Here is a 21,212-nt window from a genome sequence, read left to right as displayed (position 1 = left end):
TTTGCATTCATCTAGGCCTGTCCTACTTTCTTTTTGCAATTGTTTGAGACTTACAAATAATGTTGATGGGAAAACTAAGCTCAATTCCAGGGTGTACATACAAGGTTGTTTGTGCTCTGAGAAGGAAAAGGATGATGTCCTCATCAGCAAAGAAAGTGGTTGAGAGCGAGCTGATGAACGTGGGAAGCAATTTACAATTGTTTTATCTTTGGACCTCATCGTAGTTCTTTTCAGCATTATTACTTTCAAGTGTCCTCTTTTTTGAAGGCCCTACAGATAAAAATTACTCCTCTAGTTTGAAACAAACAAACCGACAAAAAAAAAAAACCACATAAATGCATCATCCCCAAAGGCAAGGACTGAAATGACAAATGAAAGGAGTACATGCTCAATTCTGCCACCTCCTACTTCTCAGAAGTGAGATCGTATTACTAGTATCCACCAGCTCTCACTGTTGTGCCAGTCCACAAACACAAATACTTTTCAGAGAAAAACAAAGGGCTAAACTGAGGTGGAAGGGAAAGTACCACCATATTTCCTTAAGCACTGATTAATGTGCAGGTCCTGCCTGCATGCCATACAGGCTGCAGAGAATCTATACTGTGAATTAAGTAATTGATGTAGCTCTGACAGAAGATTTGTTTCCCATTTACTTTGCTTTGGGGTGTCTTTTTTAAAAGATGGGAAAAGTAATCACAATGGGAAACTCAGAAAGCATAATGGTGTACTTATTGAAGTAAATAGAGCAAAAAGATATAAATTTTGTTCACTGCCAGAAATATACAAAAAGTCTGTATAAACCAGGAGAAGAAAAAGCCCAACACATATGATGTTATTTTAACAAGATAGTAATTCCAGATTTCTAGATTTTTACTTACTCTCTAGAATGATGATTATGTAGTATCAGCTCAGTTTCAAATGCAATCAGACTGCAATTTGGTTTTCATAGAATCATAGAATATTCTGAGCTGGAAGTGACCCACAAGGATCTCTCCAACTCCTGGCCCTTCAGAGCCCCAGGAGTTAAACCTTTTCCCTTAGAGGACTGTCCAAATGCCTCTTGAGCTCTGTCAGGCTTGGTGCTGTGATCACTTCCCTGGGGAGCCTGTTCCAGTGCCCAAACACCCTCTGGGTGAAGAACTTTTTACTAATATCCAACCAAAACCTTTCTTGACACAGCTTCATGGTGTTCCCTCAGATTCTGTCACTGGTCACCACAGAGAAGAGACCAGTGTCTGCCCCTTTTCCTTCCCTCGCAAGGAAGCGCTGGACTGCTATGAGATGTCTCCTCAGTCTCTTCTTCTCCAAGATGAAGAGACCAAGCAACATCAGCTGCAGCTCATATACTTCACCTCTAGACCCTTCATCATCCTTGTTGCCTGCCCTATGTAATAACCTCCTCTACTAACTTAGTATCTATTTTATATTGTGGCACCCAAAACTGCCCCCAGCACTCGAGCTGAGGCTGCCCCAGAGCAGAGCAGAGCAGAGCAGAGCAGAGCAGAGCAGAGCAGGACAATCCCCTCCCTTGCCCTGGGATGGGATTGCTGGGCCTGATGGACCCCAGGACACGCTTGGCCCTCCTGGCTGCCAGGGCACTGCTGACTCACTTTCACCTTGCCATCAACCCCACATCACCTTTCACAGCACTGCTATCCAGCATCTCATTCCCCAGTGTGTCCAAATATATGGTTGCCCCATCTCAGCTGCTGAATCTGGCATTTGTCCTGATTGAAATTCATTTGGTTAGTGATTGCCCATCTCTCTTAATTTGTCACAGTCTCTCATGTGTTACATTCCCTTGTTAAAGCATCTTGATGTTAGGGGAAATTATTTAAAAAGAAATAAAATAAAATCAGAATAAAAGAATTCTAATATTATCCATCTTTTGACAAAAGTATTACACTAGCAGGTTCTACAAACCAGCACAATAATCACTTATTATTTTGTCTTGCATTAGCAGACAAAATCCTGTAAAAATTCTTCAAATACATCTATAAAGAAGGAACAGAAGAAGCAAAATATTGATTTTTCACAAGGAATCTCTATATAATATTTATACTTAAAAATAGAGCTGCCTCAAGAATTCTTTATGGTTAAGAATTCACAGATTAAGTAAGGAGAAGGAAAACCAAGAAAAGAGCAAAGCCTTCTATAGGACAAATTGCAATTAGATAACTGAATCTAATAAAATCTGTGGAGTGGATTTACAGAAGAAAATTGGATAACTATCGAGAGACAACACTGGGCAAGAATAATTTATTTATCCTAACGATTTTCAAGCATAAATGGTAACTACAGATCATGTGTGAAAATACACAGTAACAAATACCTTATATAGTAATGTGCCTTACTGGATCTTCTTAATGATGAGTAATAGCAACAACTCTTTAAGGAAACACTCCTACTTCTCACATTCCTCTGTGAAGATGTTCAGCACCAATTGTGTGACATTTCTGAAGCCCTTCAATCTTTCTACACACTTTGATATTATTTATTTATTTATTTCTATGGCTTCTCCTAGGATTATATAAAATTATCACAGTTATTTAAAAAAAAGTCTGGACTAGACAGCCAAAGGAATTACTGCTATTAACAGTGGGAGGGAATGTGAGAGTGTGTGCTTATGTGGACAGTTACTAAACAGATTACTGGAGGAAAAAAATATTAAATAAACACAGCACTTTTGGGGAGCAGTCTTTCTTTGCAAATCAAAAATCTTTATTAGCAACACAGATTGTCAGGATTGTTAATTTGTTCTTCTTTTACTATCAATTGAACCTATAGCCATAAAAATAATTATACTCTGTACAGAATCTTCAGACTGTCATGTTGCAATCAACAGTCCAAAAATGTGAAACCAAATTTCCTATTAAAAAAAAACCTTATACACAGCTGATATGTTACACATCAGTTCTCAAATGTCAACTAAACTCATCAAAATGTCATAAGGGAAGCAAAGGGACCTTGCAAATCAAAAATATGTTTCCTATTATACCAGTTTGTTTCATATGTCTAGTTCATAGACATATCACTTCCTTCAGATTCTAGGATGCAATTAAACATTTGAAAAAATTAATCATTGTAATAAAACACTGTTAATTGGATTTTTAATTGAAATCTCCTTTTTTCTCTTTCTTATACAAAACACTAGCAGCAACCAAAGCAGCCTAGACCACAGGACAACTTCAGCTGGAAGGCTGTGTCTGACAGCCCACCTGATCCACTCCCCAGCTCACACTGGGGCTAACACAAGCGTAATCTGAGTATAAGCAAATCTGTAACAAAAACCAGTAAAAAACAGTTTAACAAAAATCATGGGCTCTGATCACAATTCTTGCTAGTCACAAGCAGTGTTATTTCCTGAGAAACGCAAATGTCACTAGCAGCTTGAACCACCTGAAAGAACTAAAGAACACCTTGCTTTTGCATTTCGATGGATTTATTCCCCTGGGACTCTGCATTTCATCTGAAGCTGACAATATGTACTATATAAATATTTATACAGCATATAGCAGATTTCTTTTTATTTCTCAACACAGAAGTAACATCCATGTAGCCACAGGTTTTATGATTACCTCTCCTGGAGAGATAATTTAAATACAAATTTTAAATGTCATCTTGTGAATAAGAACTCTTTAAATGTTCTTTAAGCAGTTTGATTTGTAGTAAACACAAATGTATTAGTATAATTAATTTTAGTTAGCAAGAGTGAAAAAAATAACCCATTTCATTTACCTTGCTCAGTGTGCATTTTTTATTAATAGGCTGTATTTTTTTATATACACAAGAGAAACTTCTGTTGTCATATACAGATTAGAAATGTAAACACTTAAACACTTCCCACAATGACTGACTTCAGAATTGATTCTGAGTATTATCTCAAAAAAAAAACAAACAAGGAGCCAGGGTGACAAAGAACACTACTGCCCCCTAATGAGCCAGACCATAAAAGCTCCTCTGTAACAGCATTTTGTCTTTATCAAGTCATTATATCCATGAATTAAAAAAAAAAAAAAGTGAAAAAATAATACAATCATTAAGAATATATTAAATTCACACCACATTTCTGCACAAAAGGCACACACATGACTTTAGAGGAAAAGAAAAGGTACCTAGTAGCTACAAATTTAAGATATAATACTTCATGCACCAACAGATCACAAAGATGCAAGATACAAACAGAAAGATTGCCCACACTAAGCAAATACTAGTCAATCTCATGTACTAGGATGTAATCATGTAGTGATCTTTACACCAACCTAGATTTTAAAATTTTAATGTCTGTAATGTTATCTTGATGCACTGTTTTATCTAAATGCCCACCACGAGTTTATTCTAGGCTTGTAATTATCACAAATAATCAAGTAATTCTGATCTTGGTATCTAAACATATTCTGAAAAAGAAGAGAGAAAACAATAGAAAAAGACCACTATCTGAATTGTGTTTGTACAAGAAACAGAAGAATTTCTGTCTTATATGAAAGTGACTTTTTCCCTCTATATTTTTTAATATAATAAATATATTAATATAATAAATATATTTAATATAATATTTTTTAATAGTTTTGACATAAGAACTGAATCTGTATTCAATGCCCACCATTGCAGACACAGACAGAGCATAGAATTTTGTCCAGTTCCTGCATCTGCAGCAGTGGAACGCTGAAAAAAATACAACTGCTGCAAGTCTTAGTGAGAAGCACAAACATAAGCTGTGAATTCACTTTTATTTCACCATATTTACTCACATTAGTAAAATTACTGTGAATTAAATACAATGCTAAAGCAGCACTGAATTCTGATTTCTCCCCTCAAACTCCTTATACTGAACTCTTCACAGGTTAACATTCTGACAGACACCACAGAACCAAAGACTCCTGTTTCCAGTAGCAAGATAAGGTTAAAAGCAAATCATGTGTCTAATTTGAAACATGTTGGCTGACAAAAGACACAGATTTTATGAATAAAAAATTATGTTACTTAGTGAGTTTGGGTTCTGATATGCCACCAAGTCACTAAAATCCCTGAACTTAAGACTCTGCCTTAAAACCTCGAAATACTGGGTTTCTGTGGCCTCACATAGTGTCATCATTCATATAAATACATCATTAGCACAGAAAGGTTGCAAGTGATGAGCAATGCGTTACATAACTACACACATGGTAGAAGGCTGCAACCTACTATGTATTAAAAGCATAAGAACTACAATCATATGCTATGTGATAAAAATAATCTACAAAAACATTTTAGAGACCTAAAATAACCACATTCCCTATTTCTCCTGTTACAGCCCAAAGAGTTGGCAACAGAGCTCTCAGTCTACTGAATACTTATGCTATTATATCAATATTTCACAATTCCAAGTGTTTACTATAATCTTTATGAAATATGAAAACAGAAATAATGACAACAACATTTGAGAGTTCAAATGGATGCCGTTAACTGACCCTTAACATAAGGCCATCAACCACAACTCATTCCAACTCTGCTGACTTATATTTCTTACCTTTGAATCTTCATTGCTCACTCCCAGCTCTAGAACAGCTTGAGGAGACTTCAGCTTTGCTTGCATGGACTCTGCCATTTGAAGATTAAGCTGCCATCCAATTGTTTCAAGCTATAAAACACAAGTTTAGATGACAATCAGATGGTACAGAAGCAGTGAAGTCAACTTTCAAAACTGCCAGTGGCCTGTGTCAGTGAACACAGTGTCACACTCCGCAAATGTTAAGCATTTGTATACAATGCATTTCCCTCAAATTATCCTGGACTCCAAGACAGATTTGCTTTTCTCTTCTCAAAACTATCTTTCAAACTGCTACGACCACTCAAAGCAACTTCTTGTATCCCAGATCTGATGAACCCAATCCATAGAACACAACTACAAATCCAGAATATGGTAGCTTCCTCCTCTTGTGGAAGTTTATCATTAAAGTTGCAGATTCAATTTCATTTCATATTTACTTTACTTTTAGGAAAAATAAAAAAATCTTAAATAAATAGTAAACTAAAAATGATGATTTCTTAATCCACAGATTTATTCATGTGTTATAAAATATGCAGATCTTAATGACAAAAACAATTCTGCTTTTTGACTCATTAATGCTGAAAGGACATAACCCAGGTAGGCACGTGAGCAATAGGATTTTTAATAGAAAATTAAAAAAAATACATTTCATATTCTTTTTTCATTATTAATTTGAAGTTATATTCAAACATTATTAAAATATAGCTCATGCACAAATGAAGTACACAACAACAGAACTACAAGGCTTCCACAAAATGATCTTCCTGGCTTTAATGAATAAAAAGAAGTGGAAATACAAAGTCTTACCATCGGCCAAGATAACCTACACACAAATTCTTTTTAATCGTGTGTCTCCCCTCTTACAGGAAATATTGTGGCTGACTTGGTAAAAGTGTAAGTGTGCCACATCTTGGTTAATCTCTTACCAATCTAACAGCTAAATTCAGCTAAAAATCATTAAGAGAATAAAGCCATGCCAAAGGCCTTGTACTGTGAACAGCAGTACATGCCCTACATCCTACAGAGACAGTAATCTCTAGATGAAAGGTAGGAAAGGGTGGCAAAAGCTTCTTCATAGACACAGCTCAAAGACCAAACTTCCAAAATTTCTTGCAGATACACAATTTACACTTACATACTAATATAAGTTATACTGCATTTATTTGTACGCCGGATCAATAGCAGAACTATGCAACAAACACTGCCCACCACATAACTAAGCATACCAGAAGGAAAACTATGTATCATGATGTATTTTAACCACCAAGACCAGTACAAGATGGTTAGGAAGTTCAGTCAAGGCCACAGTTAAGGGAAAGACACCATCTCAGGCTGACTTTGTGCGCAGCTACAGGAGCAGGACAGCAGGAAGAACTTCAGCAGGTCAGCCTGCAGTCTGTCAGCTGCTCTGCAATCAATGCACCAAACTTCTATTTGTCATAAAAATAAGGAAGTTTACATTTAATCAAATCTATGAAAGCATGCAGACCACACAAAGGAACCCAGTGAAGATGTTCCAAGGTACCTCATTTTGAGCAAAGCTTTAGTAACAGTAGGCCCAGAGCTTATGAATTAGAAGATGCTTTAAAGAAAAGTTACATAGCTTTTAAAGCAGATGAATTTTTAATCATAATTCTGCTTTGATTTTCTCTAACTTGACTACATCTTAGTTAGTGAAAATAATAGTGCATAGATCATCCGATCCAAAAGCACGGAACAATCTAGAGTGGATTCTGTCAACATGCTCAAGTCAGTCACACCAATGGACAACTCTGCTAAGTCCCTGCAGTAGCCAGTATTTTCCAGGAAATTATACCAGAATGATACAACTAGAAAACAATTTTATCTCCACAAACTTCAATGAAATTAGGAAATTAACTCTGACTCTTTCAGGAGCATAAAGATAGTACCTTAAAAAAAAAAAAAACTAACAAAAAAAAAAATCAAAAAACTTCAGGTTTTAATCAAGAAAATAAGTATAGTTCAGTTAAGAAAATTGATAATGGTAAACAGAGAAGGACTCAGATCCTAAGTTATGTGTTATAGTGGTGGAAGCAGGCCAAAGTGTGCAACTGGAAACAGCACTACGTATTGATAAAACACCTAACCACTAAGGACAAACACAGAAACACTGAGCTCTGGAATCTGACACCTCTTCATATTGCAATCACTATGGTTCAAGCCCTCTGCTTCTCAGCTTAGAAAGAACTTTCTATCACCTACTTAAACAGTTTATTACTGTAGTATGGAAACCAAGCCTTAGACAGGATAGTAGCTTCCCAAGGATCATAAAACAATGCCACTAAACACAAAAACAATATCCAAGGAAGCCTGACTTTCAAGACTTTTCTGAAGCTGTTAAATACTGTGTATTCTGTGTAGCATAAAGACCAAACCACCAAAAATAAAAAAATTCAAGTCTGTGTTTTCTATTTTACTTTTAGTACACCTCTATCCCAGAATACTGTAGAGTGCTCAGAACAAATATACGTGGCAGCACACAGGCTTGAGCTTAAAGCTGAATAACAGCTGTATCTCTTGTTTTATATTGCTTTACCTTAAACATCACTTTGTTTTCATATAAAACTCATGTGTGTTTTCTGCTTTAAACATAGTTGTACGAGAATAGGTTTCAATTAATAAATAGCATGCTGCCTTAAGGCATCAAAATGGTCCATTTTCTCAAAAGGAAAATGCAGCAAGTATCTGGCAATGGTTGTGTTTGTTTACTTAGAAGACATTCAACATCCTGCAATGTCAATTAACCTTTTGAGAGTAGGGACAGGTTTCTGCACGACATTTGTGTCAAAGCAGAGTATTTGTTAGTCACAAAGTGGTAAATACTTTAGGGCAATTTTTTACAAATATGAAAGGACTATAAAATTATTTTTACTTCTGGTATAAAACTTGTTACAGCAAAAAGAATGATGGAAGAACAATGCCAGAAACTGTGATATACTAACTAAAAAGCACTTACTGGGACAGAGGAGAAGTATTTCTCCATGCCTAGCATGAAAACAAAGCTGTGTTTTTAGCTACTACAGACCTTTAGCTTCTTTTCCTATCAGCAGGTTAGAAATGTCCAAGCTCTGTCACTGCAACACTAAACACTCTTGAAAATATACTGCTTATTGCTGTAAATTCTCACTGATATCTCTGGCACTTATTTACTTCAAGGTTATGTTTAGGGGAAAAAAAAAACCACAACAAAAAACCAAACAAAAAGCAAACAAATAGAAGCTGGAAAAAAGGAAGGGAAATAAACATAGGTACTAAACAATACCAGTAGGAAGAGTGTATGAAAATGCTTCAGATCTGTCATGAAACCTCTGGCAAATAAGTCAAGGCAACAAAGATATAAGTAAACTTTCTATAACTCCTGTAAATTCTCAGTTCTTGTGTCCATTTTGTTTCATTCAGGCCTCTGAAGAGATTACCATGGCACTCAGGACTAACAGACACAGAACTTATATACCTGCCGCTCCCAGCACTCACTCAATACCAGCTGTAGAAGAGGTAAGGTGTCACTGCCTGCTGAACCACCCCTGTACTCCCTCATCCACAGTGCTTCTCAGTGGCCACCCACAGCTGTCCCAGGACAGATCCACACTACAAAGCAGCTAGCTCCCCTACTATATGAATATCTGACCCTTCAACTGAAGATGAGCAGCACCTTTACAGGTACATAAAAACATCACCTCTGGTCTGTCTGTGATGGCCACAGTAATTTTCTTCCAGTGTAATACATTAGATTTTCCAACGCAAGTCCTGTCCAGCAGACTGTTTTCCAGGCTCAGTAGTAGAGAATAGTATTTTACACAGTAAGACAAGATTATCACCAATCTAACGTAACTATGATAAAACATTTGGGTGAAAGTCACTCTCTTGAAAAAGCCCAGTGCATTAATGTCAAGGCAGCCTTCAGAGCTGATATAAACCTCAAGTACAATCTCCAGCTAAATCAAGGTTCACACAGGCAAAATTAACACCCACAGAATTCACCATTTCTCTTACAACCCATGGTGTTTTTACATATTCTCTTGTGTCTTCCTGACATATCTTCATCACAGTTCCTTCCTTCCACTTTTGCTGCCCATAAGCATTAGTACAAATTAAACCTCAACTGAGAAGAAATTCAAGAAGTCTGTCAAATGGGACAAGTTTCTACATTAGTTGTCAAAAAATACTTCTCTCAACTACACAGATATATTTACTTTACACTCTTCAATAAGAAATCAAATAAATGTTCTTTGGCAAGGAAATTCAGGCTAATCATCTTAACTATACCAGGCTATCAGACTCAAAATGAAGAGAATGAAAGCAGAACTGAAGTCAATAATAGGCATGTTTCAGGACTCCAACCTGAAAGAGCAAGTACAGAGCACAAGTGAACATGAAACTGACACTAAAAAATGGTTGGCAATGACTTAATCTGAATAAACAAAATAAGGGGAAGTATTGTGAAACAGGGACAATGAAGCAGAACAGAATTTTAGAAACCATGTATTCACCTAAAATTTATTACCTAATGCCTCCAACTTCAGCCAAGCTTCTGGAGCAGGGTCGAGTATTTTTAAAGGACTCAGAAAAAAGGGGCTTAAATACTCAGTCAGTACAAGAGGAGGAAAAGGGGATATTTTCCAGATGGTTAATAAACTGAGTTTATTAAACTGAGAGATATCAGTTAGCTGATAAACTGAGATCACACCTCCTGTCTGTCTCTACACCCATAATGACTGGAAGTTAGTTTTAATTTTAAAGTAGAAAATTGGAATTTTCATGTAAATTACCTGATTCTGGAAGGGTCATAACAAATCATTACAGAAACTACAGAAAACCAGTATTACATGGCTCTCAGAAGTCACTGATGTGGCAGTTTGCTTCTTACCACAGTGTAAGCAGAATAAATAACACCATGCAAGCCACTATTTCTCATCCATTATTTGGCACCTGTTTGTCCCTTAGAAACCGCTTTAAGAACAGACTCACAGAAAGTAAGAGCAACAATGAGTTGCTCAACACAGCAATGAACCTGCAAGAACTACACTATGGAAATAGTGCTTAGACACATAAAATCAACAGCACTGTGGTTTTTATAACTACCAGGCATTTAGACAGTTATGAAACAGCCAATTATTTTACAAATCAAATTTAACCTGTTAGAAAGACCTAATTATTTTGTTCAGATTCTTGCTCTCCATTTTCTTGGCAAGATTTGCTGCTTCCAGAATACCTAGCTTTCATTAAATAGAAAAAAATGTCATATTCAGAAAACATACTTGATTCAAAATATGCAGACAATTAATCAACATTACAGGTTAAATGTTACTTAACAGTCTGCTACAGATAACCTGGCTACAGGAAAGAGTATGAAAATCCCATCACATCCAATATTAGTCTCTCTGGCAATCAAATTACCACGAGCATTTCTACAGGCAGAGCAATAAATGCTGATTAGCAGCTGGCAAAGAGCAAGAAAAATGTTCAAAACCAGTGTTTCATTTTAAAATCTAAAAAGGGAGGAAAATACAATTTTGGGCTAAACTGGTTAACAAGCCTTGTGGGCAGAGAATGCAGAGGCAATTCTAAACTGGCAGCAAGTCTCCTGTAGTTTTATGCTTATGAAGGAAGAAAGGTTATGAAAGCCCTGGATGGGAAAGGAACATATAGCACAGACAAACTAACATATCCAATTTTTCAAGTCTACTACTAGTAAAACAACAAATGCTTTCAGTATAGCTTAAAGGTAATTGGTAAATGAAAGTGGTAACATTGCCATATAATTGTAATCTTGGAAAATCAACTGTATAATACAGTTTTTCAACAGTATTATTTAAATTCAGTATCTCTTCCACTGTCAATGGGCTGTCATTTAGTTTGTCTGCTTGAACTTCTTTAAAGCAACAAAACTCCCCAACAGGTGCCCTTTTGGGTAGCACAAGATTTTCATTACCACAAAGTTGCTAAGGAACTGCTAAAGCCACCTAACATGACTGAGAATTTTAAAGCAAACTGAGCTTGTGTCCCACAGTCAGAATTAAAAGCCAGTAACATGAGCACAAATGAAAATAAACCCTACCATTCCTTCTGCAAATTCAAATCTTGGCAGAAAACTAAGTGCTTCTAATCATAGAATGGTTTGTGTTGGAAGGAATCTTAACAATCATCTAGTTCTAACTCCCCTCTCCTCCACACACATGGACACCTTCCACAAGACCAGGTTACACAGAGCCACATTGAAGCCTGGCCTCAAGCACTTCCAGGGATGGGGCATCCAGAGCTCCTCTGGGACACATGTTGCTGTGCCTCACCACCCTCACAGTAAAGAATTTCTTCCTGAAATCTAAACTAAACCCACCTTTTCTCAGTTTTTAGCCACTTCCCTTCATTCTATCACTACATACCCTTGCAAAAAGTTCTCTTCTCCAGCTCTCTTGTAGGCTACCCTTGTAGGGTCGATCTCTCCTGGTATTGGTGGTGCTGAAAGACTTGATTAACTTGGACTCCCCTGTTCTCAGTTGCCAGAAGCTTTCTATGGCACAGAATGCTTCTGTAGATTTGCATAGCTAAGATATTACATCCAGGTCTCCTGACTTTACATCCATACTCAAAGATCGACTTCGGTGCAGTTTAAATGCACCTAGAGTTACTTACATTCTCAGGCAGTCTGATTAATTTGAGGACATGCTGAAGTAGTGAAATTGACTTCATTTTTTCTGAGGTTTTTAAAAACTGCATAAAGGAAACAGAATGCCAATAACTTCTTACTGGCTCATTTTTTTACAGGTACCAGAGAAAAGTCTTCCATTAGGCTGAAGCTTAACAAACTATTGCAGATAAAGTAAGTCAGTTACAGCAATACAGAAATTAGTGTCACCCTCCACTGGTGTACAGATCCACCCATTTGATTTTCAAATAATTTAATCCTTATTTTGACAGACCGTTTAGTTCAAAATGATCTGGAATTTGTGATAGCTTTGCTGTTACTGAACATGAGATCATGCTTTTCATAGCCTGAGAAAAAAATTGTCACACTTGAAGCTCTTTCTATAAAAAACACCATAACAATGCACAAGTGCACAGCACTATTTTTCAAAGTAACAGTCTCCTCATCTACTCCTACTAAATGTGGTGTATCTGCAGGAACATGTGGTCAGTTTACATACAGCAGCTACTCATGGAAGTAAGTTCTGCTTCACCACATCAAGGCTGGCTAGAGTGCTCCCTACTTCAGAGGCTACCTTAATTCATAGTTTAACGTAAATACTGACATCTTAAGATCTCAATGTCTAAACATCTCCTATTTTAGTGTTAAGAATGAGTAAATAGCTCTGTGGAAGAGTGCATAAAAGGGGGATGGAAACACAACCTTCAGCCTATTCTTGAAGAAATGGATTTCTCAGAGCTGAAGAAAAAAGGAACTACTCTTCAATAGCTCCAGTGTGAGCAAAAACTATACCTTAAAAATTAATCCTGACAAATTGAAAAAGAGCACTACATAATGTCGCTGCTTACAGCAATGGAGAAAATTAATAATTCAATGTCTCTGCCCACATACACCTGAGCAAGGTACCTATAATGTCCCAAATACAACACTTACAGAAAGAGAGAAATTATGTCTTATTTTAATAAATGAAATCACGCTTTTGTCATTTTATCTCAAGATATTAACTCATTCACTTCAGATATTTTTTTCCTCTAACTTGAGAGGAATAGTCCAAATTTAAAAATTAAACATTTCCTGGAATAATTGAAAGAGCTGTTTATGTAATTTAAGCCATCCATTCTATCCTAAGTGAAACTGCTATGAACAGTGAAGACATAATGGGATATGAATGATACCTTCAGGAAATCTTTTTCTTACATTATCACAGTACTATACATCTCACTGACAACAAAACATTTAAAAATGTTGTCCACTGAACAAGGTATTTTGAGGAAATAATCCACAATGTAAGAAATTTTCTAGTGCAGTTCTTTCACTTAGATTTTTTCAGCTGTTTTAAGCAAATAACCTAGAGGAAAATGAGTATGGCCACCCTTTCACTCAGCTTAATTTCTCAAGTGTAGCTGCCATACTTAGCTCCTGCGCTGAAGACCATTGCAGAAAACAAAAATCACAACATTCATGTTTGAAGTTTGGAGATCTCTTCCTCTCATCTTTCAATAATCAATTAGACAAAACACACTAAAGTCACAGTTAAATAAATGAATAATTTTCACTTAAAGAAAGCACTGCAACATTTATCTATAGTTTTAATATATTAACTATCAGTTTTGTATGAGGACTAAATGTGTATTACATATTAAAACATAGGTCTACAATGCTATACTCGTAACTTCATACATGTATAATCGCATCAGCATAAAACAAGAGGAAACCATTAATTCTTCTCTATGAAATTTACAGCCAGAGATGCCAATTTCACTTTTCATCAGCAAAGTCAGCACTCCAGAATCAAAAATCAAAATCAGACATGAAAATATCAATTTTGCCTGCTGTGGTAATGAAAATAACTTAGGAATGATTTAAGAATGACAAAACATGCCTGACTACAAACTCCTTCAAAAGCTGTCTCCATCTCAAGAAAAGAGTATTACTACAGAGGAGAAAGCAGAAGGATATAGACAAAAGTGTATTCAATATAGCAAAAAAATATTACAACAGTAAAAAAGGGGCAAATTTTTAAGAGAAGGCAATGATTGACAGGTAACATTTGCCAAACTCCACAATGCAGGGTCTTCATCACAGAAATAATCTGTAATCTGGAAGAGAGTGTTTCCTCTAAAGTAAGCCCCAGACCAAACACCACTTTTCTTCTGATGGGAAACGAGCATTGTAGCATGGGAGATGACTGCACAAACACACTGATTTCTATTCTCCATTGTTGCTACTGCCTTCAGTTAAACTCAGGTGGCACGAATATCTTTAAAAGAAGTTCTGGATGCTGCAGCTTCTTTTCAGCAGGTCTCGCTGTGCAATTGCTCCCTAGGTGAACAATCTTGCAGTGAAACTGGGTTTTCATATGGTAGCATTAAATTTCTGACTGCAGTCCTTCACCACATTTTTCATACCAATAGAAAAACATTTATATTTTGTAATAGAAAATAGAAAATAAAGTATACAGTAGTTAAAAATCTGTCCCTCTACTGAACAAACTTATTCAACTTCAACACAATTCAGTATCCTCATTTCATAAATGGGTTACTGAGACATATTGTATTTTCAGTGATAAGTACTCTTTAATGTCAGGTTTAAAATTTGTAACATTCAAATTTTACTTGTATACATGAATTACAAAATTCTAGACTAAAGACTAGCATCTCCAGCTGACAGTATTACACAAATCTTCAAATTAAATACAAGACTTGGAGCAGTCCCCATAAAAATGGTATATAACTATCTACAAAACTGTAGGTACAACCACTCACCCACATAACAGATTCACTACAATAGGCTGAAGATTTTTATGAACTATAAGTCTGTAGTTACAGTCAGTCATAACACATATGCACAGCCAAGTTAAGCATAAGTGGCATGGTCAACTTGCGCTAAAATTTTAAGACTTTGAAATTTTAATGGTATTTTATTTTTGTTTCCCAGTTATGAAGTCAATGTTTCCCAGACAGGAAGTCAAAAGGAAGTAAGAATCACTGCATGGGTCCTACCTACCTAGACACAATACTAGATGCACTGTCAAACCAGATTCTGCAGCTCTTTTACATTTTGAGGAAAAATTATGTTTTGTATTATACAGGAAGTTACACAAGACAAGGACAGTACTCATTTTTATAACCTTTAAAAATGCTATTTTATACATAGGAGCAAAACAGAACTTACAGATCTTTCTGAACATTCTCAAAATGTACCTTCTCAAAATGTACCTTCTTCCAACCTTTATAACTTATACTTTCTCAGTAGAAGACAGAGGAGGGCAAGGATGGGAAGCAACTCATTAAAAAATCCTTACAAAGTGGTACCTAAAAACTGTAAACAATTAAGATTCCTACTAACAAAGCTGAATGAGTGAAAGAATAAGACTCAGTTGTGCTGTAATGGGTGATTAAAATAATCTCATTAGGTATAAGACTGTGTTTTTACTTTGTATTTCATCATTTGCTGCCCCTTTGTGAGTGTATTGGCATCCCATACTGTAAGCTGATTCACAATTCACTGTGACATGCCCATAGGTACAGCTGTTTTAGGTATCTCAGCTTGACATTGTAAGAATGATCAGTTAATCAGATACTAAAAAGAAACTTCTTTTTCATAATTCTGTAAAATTCTTTCTTATAGTTTGAGCTGTATTCTTCCTTATTTTGCATTCTTCTGATATCAGAAAAAAAATTTCTGCCACGACATACACACAGAGCACACCAATTAGCTTCTTTTTTTTATTCTGGCATAACCACAGTATGCATGTGTTTCAGAATATTTCTGTAGATGTGCCAGCTTTTAGCAGAGGGAATTTAGCATATTAACATTACATATACACCCATTAGCAAGAAGGCCAGTTTCTGAGAATATCACTTTCAGAGTTTTTCCCATATGGCTTCAAATAGGCACTCAAGATACAGAACTGACAGCTCTGTCAAGAATTTTAGGTACATAACTTCACTAGTTGCATTCCCACGCATCATTATATTAAGCAATGCTGTCTGAAAGCTATAAAAAACTTCTCTTGCTTGGCAACATAGGACTTTTTTTTTTCATTATATGTATTTTAAGGATACCCTGAATGGTTTTCCAAAACTAGAAAGCTATGAAGCAGTTAGCTTGATCTGCCTTTAAAACAGATTTGCGCAGAATACCAAAACACATACAGAGAACTTAATATAAGGGGATGGAGAAGTGGAGAAAATCAGTAAAACTGATGTAAAACTGCCATGAGAATTCAGAGTGAACGCTATCAAAAATCTAGCTCCTCTTTGTAGGGAGGAAAAAATACATTTTAATCTGATCAGTGTGCCCTCATTTCTAAACTTACATATTACTAAGAAAAGGCTTAAAAACCGGATCAGATTGATATCAAACTATTATCACTGGCCTATCATTTTAAAGGACAGATGAAGAGTGCTCAAAGGAAAAACTTATACAAATACCATCATTTTAATTAAATAGGATTGTATTATCATCAGCAGAAATAATATAATAAAGGCACTGCCATATGAGTAAGGACTGAAGAACCAGCTGCTCTGTGCAGCTGAAGACTGCCAGTAATTCAGCAAAGAAAAATGAGAAGATTAAATGAGAAACAGTACTAAACAGTACATCTTTATTTCAACTACACAGTTTTTATTAATTTCTCAAGTCAAGAACATCTCTATCTACTGAGCAGTCTGCACAAAAAATTCAAAAAACTGTTCAAAAAAGAATAGTTTTTCTCAAACAATTAGAAATACTCTTCAACATGCCACAGAAAACTTCACCTAAACAGTATTTTAGGAAATACTTGTTCTGCTGCTCTAACAAACACAATTTGACTTGTCATCCTAATGAAGGTATCAACCAGCACATTACCACCTACACCTCTTGCACAGAACTGGCAGACCCAGAACTCAGAATACTACTTTTTAACAACCTGTACTTTGCAGGTGAGAAAAAAATCTGGTTTAAGAGAACTAACATGTCAATACAGGCAAATTATCTGTAAGAAATTATTTCCCATAATAACTAGTGGTCTTGAGTCGAAACCTGAACACTTCTACAAGCCAAAAGATGCACTGACCTACTCTCAAAAAAGGCAGAAGTCAAATTTTTTAGCTTTATTATGAAATAACAAACTTGGACACTCAGTTACCCACTAGTTTTGACCATAAGCTAATCAATCCCACAGGTTCCAATGTTTTCTTAATGTGTAAACCATATCCCTAATAAAAAAAACCCAAAAAATGTTTACCATTTTTTATTGTTTTGAAACTGAAATGGAAGATTACTGCCCAGTCCTTCTTGTGTACACTACAGAAAATACTGTACTGCCAGCATTTCAATACATCTGAAAGAGACAATCTCTAAGTACCATGTGTCAGGAAGGACTTGGAATTATTTTGCCACACAGATTTTATTAAAACACACTATAAAATTCCAAATACATCTTTCTTAGTTATTTCATAGACTTTGTCTTGTGAGTGTGTGCAGGGACACCGTGTATGTGTTGAAGCAGAACTATCAAGACCTCCATAATGTTAATCACAACCCTGATTCTGCACTTGGATCCACACAAGCAATCCCTTTACATATCCACTAAAGCTGCTTTAAAGAAAAGACAGTTACTAATGTGCAGGAAGCACATGGTAAGTGAAAGTACAAAAGAATCACGTATGAACTAAATTCTGAATTCATATGTAGTGATGCACACCACCTCAACAGGTCAGCAACAGTCCTTACCAAATATGCAGTAATAACCAAAAAGCCTGCATGCATTTTTAAAAGGACATGAAAGACAAAAGAAAAAACAACCAGCAACTAGCATTCATAGACTTGTAGAATGGTTTGGATCGGAAGGGATTTGGATTGGATTGTATGGTGATTAATGCCCCATCCGATCTTTTGAAGACTTCCAATGACAGGGCATCCACAACCTCTCTGAGCAACCCGCTCCAGTGTCTCACCACCCTCATGAAGAATTTCTTGCTTAAATCCAGTCTAAATTCATGATCCTTCCATTTAAAACCATTTTCCCCTGCCCTGCCACTCTGACCATCTTTCTTGTAAACGTCCATTAAGCACTGAATGGCTACAACGTTTCTTCGGAGCCTTCTCTTCTGTGGGCTGAACAACCCCTACTCTCTCAGTCTGTTTTCACAGCAAAGGTGATGCCACCCTTACTTCACTTCAGTGGCCCTCCTGTGGACCCATTTTAACAGATCTGAGTCTGTCTCATGCTGGGGGCCCCTCAACCAGCCCCTCATGCAATACTCCAGGTGAGGTCTGAGAAGAGCTGAGAGGAATGGTTGGTACAATGGGCTGGTTATGTTGCCATCCAGACAGACTTGGACAGGCTGGAGAAATGATCTGACAGGAACCTCATGAAGTTCAACAAATGGAAGTGAAATGTCCTGCACTGGAGAGGACAAGCACCAGTACAAGTTGGATGCTGTCTAGAAGGAAAAAAGCCTTGCAAAAAACCTGAGGCTCCTGCTGGACACCAAGTCCACCATGAACCATCCTGGGCTGCTCTAGGAGGAGTAATGTCCACAAGCTGAGGAAAATGATCCTTCTCCTGTACTCAGCACTGGTGAGGCCTCACCTGGAGTAGCACAATCAGTGCTGGGCAGAGTGTAAGAGTCATGTAGGTACTGGAAAGAGTACAGCAAAGGACATCAAGATGATGAAGGGATAGGAGCACCTCACATATGAGAAGAAGCCACAAGAGAGGTTTTTAACTCCTTACGTGAAGGAAAACTATAAAGACTGAGCCAGGCTCTTCACAGTGATGCCCAGAAACAGGACAAGTGGCAATAGGCACAAACTAAAACATGGGAGGCTCTGTCTGAACACAGGAAAACATTTAGGCACTTCAACGGTGGCCAAGAACTGACAAAGGGTGACCAGGAAGGTTGTGGAATATACAGCATCATAGATGCTCAGGTGCTGTCTAGACATGGTCCTGAGCAACTGGGTTTAGATGTCCCTACTTGAGTGGAGGGGGTAGATCAGATACACTCCAGAGGTTCTTCCCAGCTTCAACTATTCTGTGATTAGGTTGCTAGAACTTGTGATAATATAAAAGTCACTCTATTTCTGTACAGAATATTGCTTCTGGAAGATAAGTGAACAATGTAAATTGAGAATACATATATGGCCACATAAACAAATACTGAAATAGAGGGCATATTTATAGGATCAATTGTTTAATAGGTTACACCCATATTTACATGTTGAAGAGTGTATTAATAATTCATTACACATCTCTTTCTACAAAGAAGTTAATGTAATCTCAAAATCAATACAAGTATCTGAATAGTATATCTAATTTAAAAAGCAATCACCCTTCTGCAAGTATTTTTCAGAATTATAACTTTTTTTTAACTTCAACTGAAGAGATGATGATGAACATTTGCAAAAAATCAGCTAGTACAGCAATGTACCACAAGTAAGAGAGTATTTCAGCCACTATTTTTCAAGGTACAGACAGGTCATACAGAAAATACATGCAGATATGCAACTACATACCATACTGAAGGAAACAATGCAGTCACCTACACTTGTAAGATATTCAGAAGATTGTAAGGACATGACAAGTTATTCTTCCATTACAATGCAATTTAAAAAATATTTTACTTCTTGCTAGCAGAATAAATTCTTTATTCAGCAATCAGTTTTGTGAACTTAATCTTTAAGGAAAACTCTCATAAACTTCAAGTCTACAGGAGTAATACTTCAGAGACTTTCAAAACAAACTGAGAAAGCAAATTCAAGTTCCAACACAAATTACACTCAAACTGATACTTAACCTGTTATCTGGGCTAAAAGGCAAGAGAGAAAATGAAGGTTTAAGCATGTGTAGGGGGACACACCTGTGTTTAAACCTGCTTTCACACCAAAAAACAAGAAAATAGCACTACAATATTTTTGCAGTTGTTTTCCTGCAAGCTCAATTAAAAATGACAATTTAAAACTTCTTTCTATGGGATGCAATATGTAGGAAAACTTCATTGTATTAGCAGATGATGATGAATTTAGAAAGAACCTCCAAAACCATAACATACACCAGAAACATTATATGTTGCAAGGCTCGTAAAGCTCAAGACAAGTAAGAGAGCAATTTCACTCCCAAACCAGGTCACAGAATGTCCAGAGGTATGTAAGGTACAAGCTGGAAATGAAAGAGGATGAAAGGTGTTTTTATTAGTTTATCATATGCTGAGGAGCCAGCAATAAAAAATGTATTAATGTATAGTCTGCCTGAAGAAAATTTTTTAAGACATCTGCTTTGTAAGTTGTCTTCAGACCTGCATTCCATCCTGCACATATACTCTATATGTTTAAAAGTTTACCTTACAATCTTTCATTATTTCACTTGGTTTTCAAATTACTTACCTTCTTCAGTGACAGTCATACCTGCCTCTATACTTACTGTACCACTGACCATTTAAACTTTGGGACTTAAACACTTGGCATTGGTAACATTATTTAAAAAAAAAACAAAAACAGAAACCCAAAATATCTTGCTGATTCTGTTTTTGGTTTGGGTTTTTTTATTTTATACATTTACTCTGTTATATTAATGAGTTATTAGAATTTTGCATATCAGAATTCTGTAAGTTTTGTGTCTAAAATTACCCAGTTTTACAAAGCATCAAGTTTAAATATGTTGAAAAAAAATCAACTGTGATGCAATTCAGAGTATCTTTAATCTGTTCCACAGATACACCTCACCTTCTCAAAATGTGAATTTTACACCAAAGTGAAATTCTAGATTTATTTAGGAGCAAGCAGGCTGGTACATATTATGTTGTTCTAGTTCTCTCTGTGCATCACGTAAACTTAATATATACAATTTCTTTTCTATGTTTATCTTACTCACAAAATCATTAATTAACAAATTGAATCTTATTCCCACAAGATCTAAAGCAATGATAAAAATAAAGTAACAATAATTGAGTCATGTTTCACAATTCTTTCTAAAAATCTGATCCTGGCTGACACTGATGTCTTCTATACACAACTCCTTATGCA

At 36.2% G+C, this 21,212-nt stretch overlaps 1 protein-coding gene across 1 annotated transcript in view; it reads right to left on the bottom strand.

Annotated features, from left to right (window-relative positions):
* The window catches only part of COMMD10 (COMM domain containing 10), a 104,164-nt gene that overhangs the window by 77,297 nt on the left and 5,655 nt on the right, over window positions 1-21,212 (bottom strand). Inside the window, exon 5 of the mRNA XM_005528131.3 lies at window positions 5,510-5,620. Coding sequence (XP_005528188.2) covers window positions 5,510-5,620 — 111 coding nt within the window. The remainder of the gene's footprint in view (window positions 1-5,509; window positions 5,621-21,212) is intronic.

Source organism: Pseudopodoces humilis, chromosome 4 (genome assembly GCF_049639895.1).
Source record: "Pseudopodoces humilis isolate 2021_Gansu_Grassland_sample_001 chromosome 4, ASM4963989v1, whole genome shotgun sequence".
Classification (NCBI taxonomy): Eukaryota; Metazoa; Chordata; class Aves; order Passeriformes; family Paridae; genus Pseudopodoces; species Pseudopodoces humilis.
The sequence above is the reverse complement of the archived record's forward strand: the minus strand, read 5'-3'. Positions and strand labels throughout refer to the sequence as shown.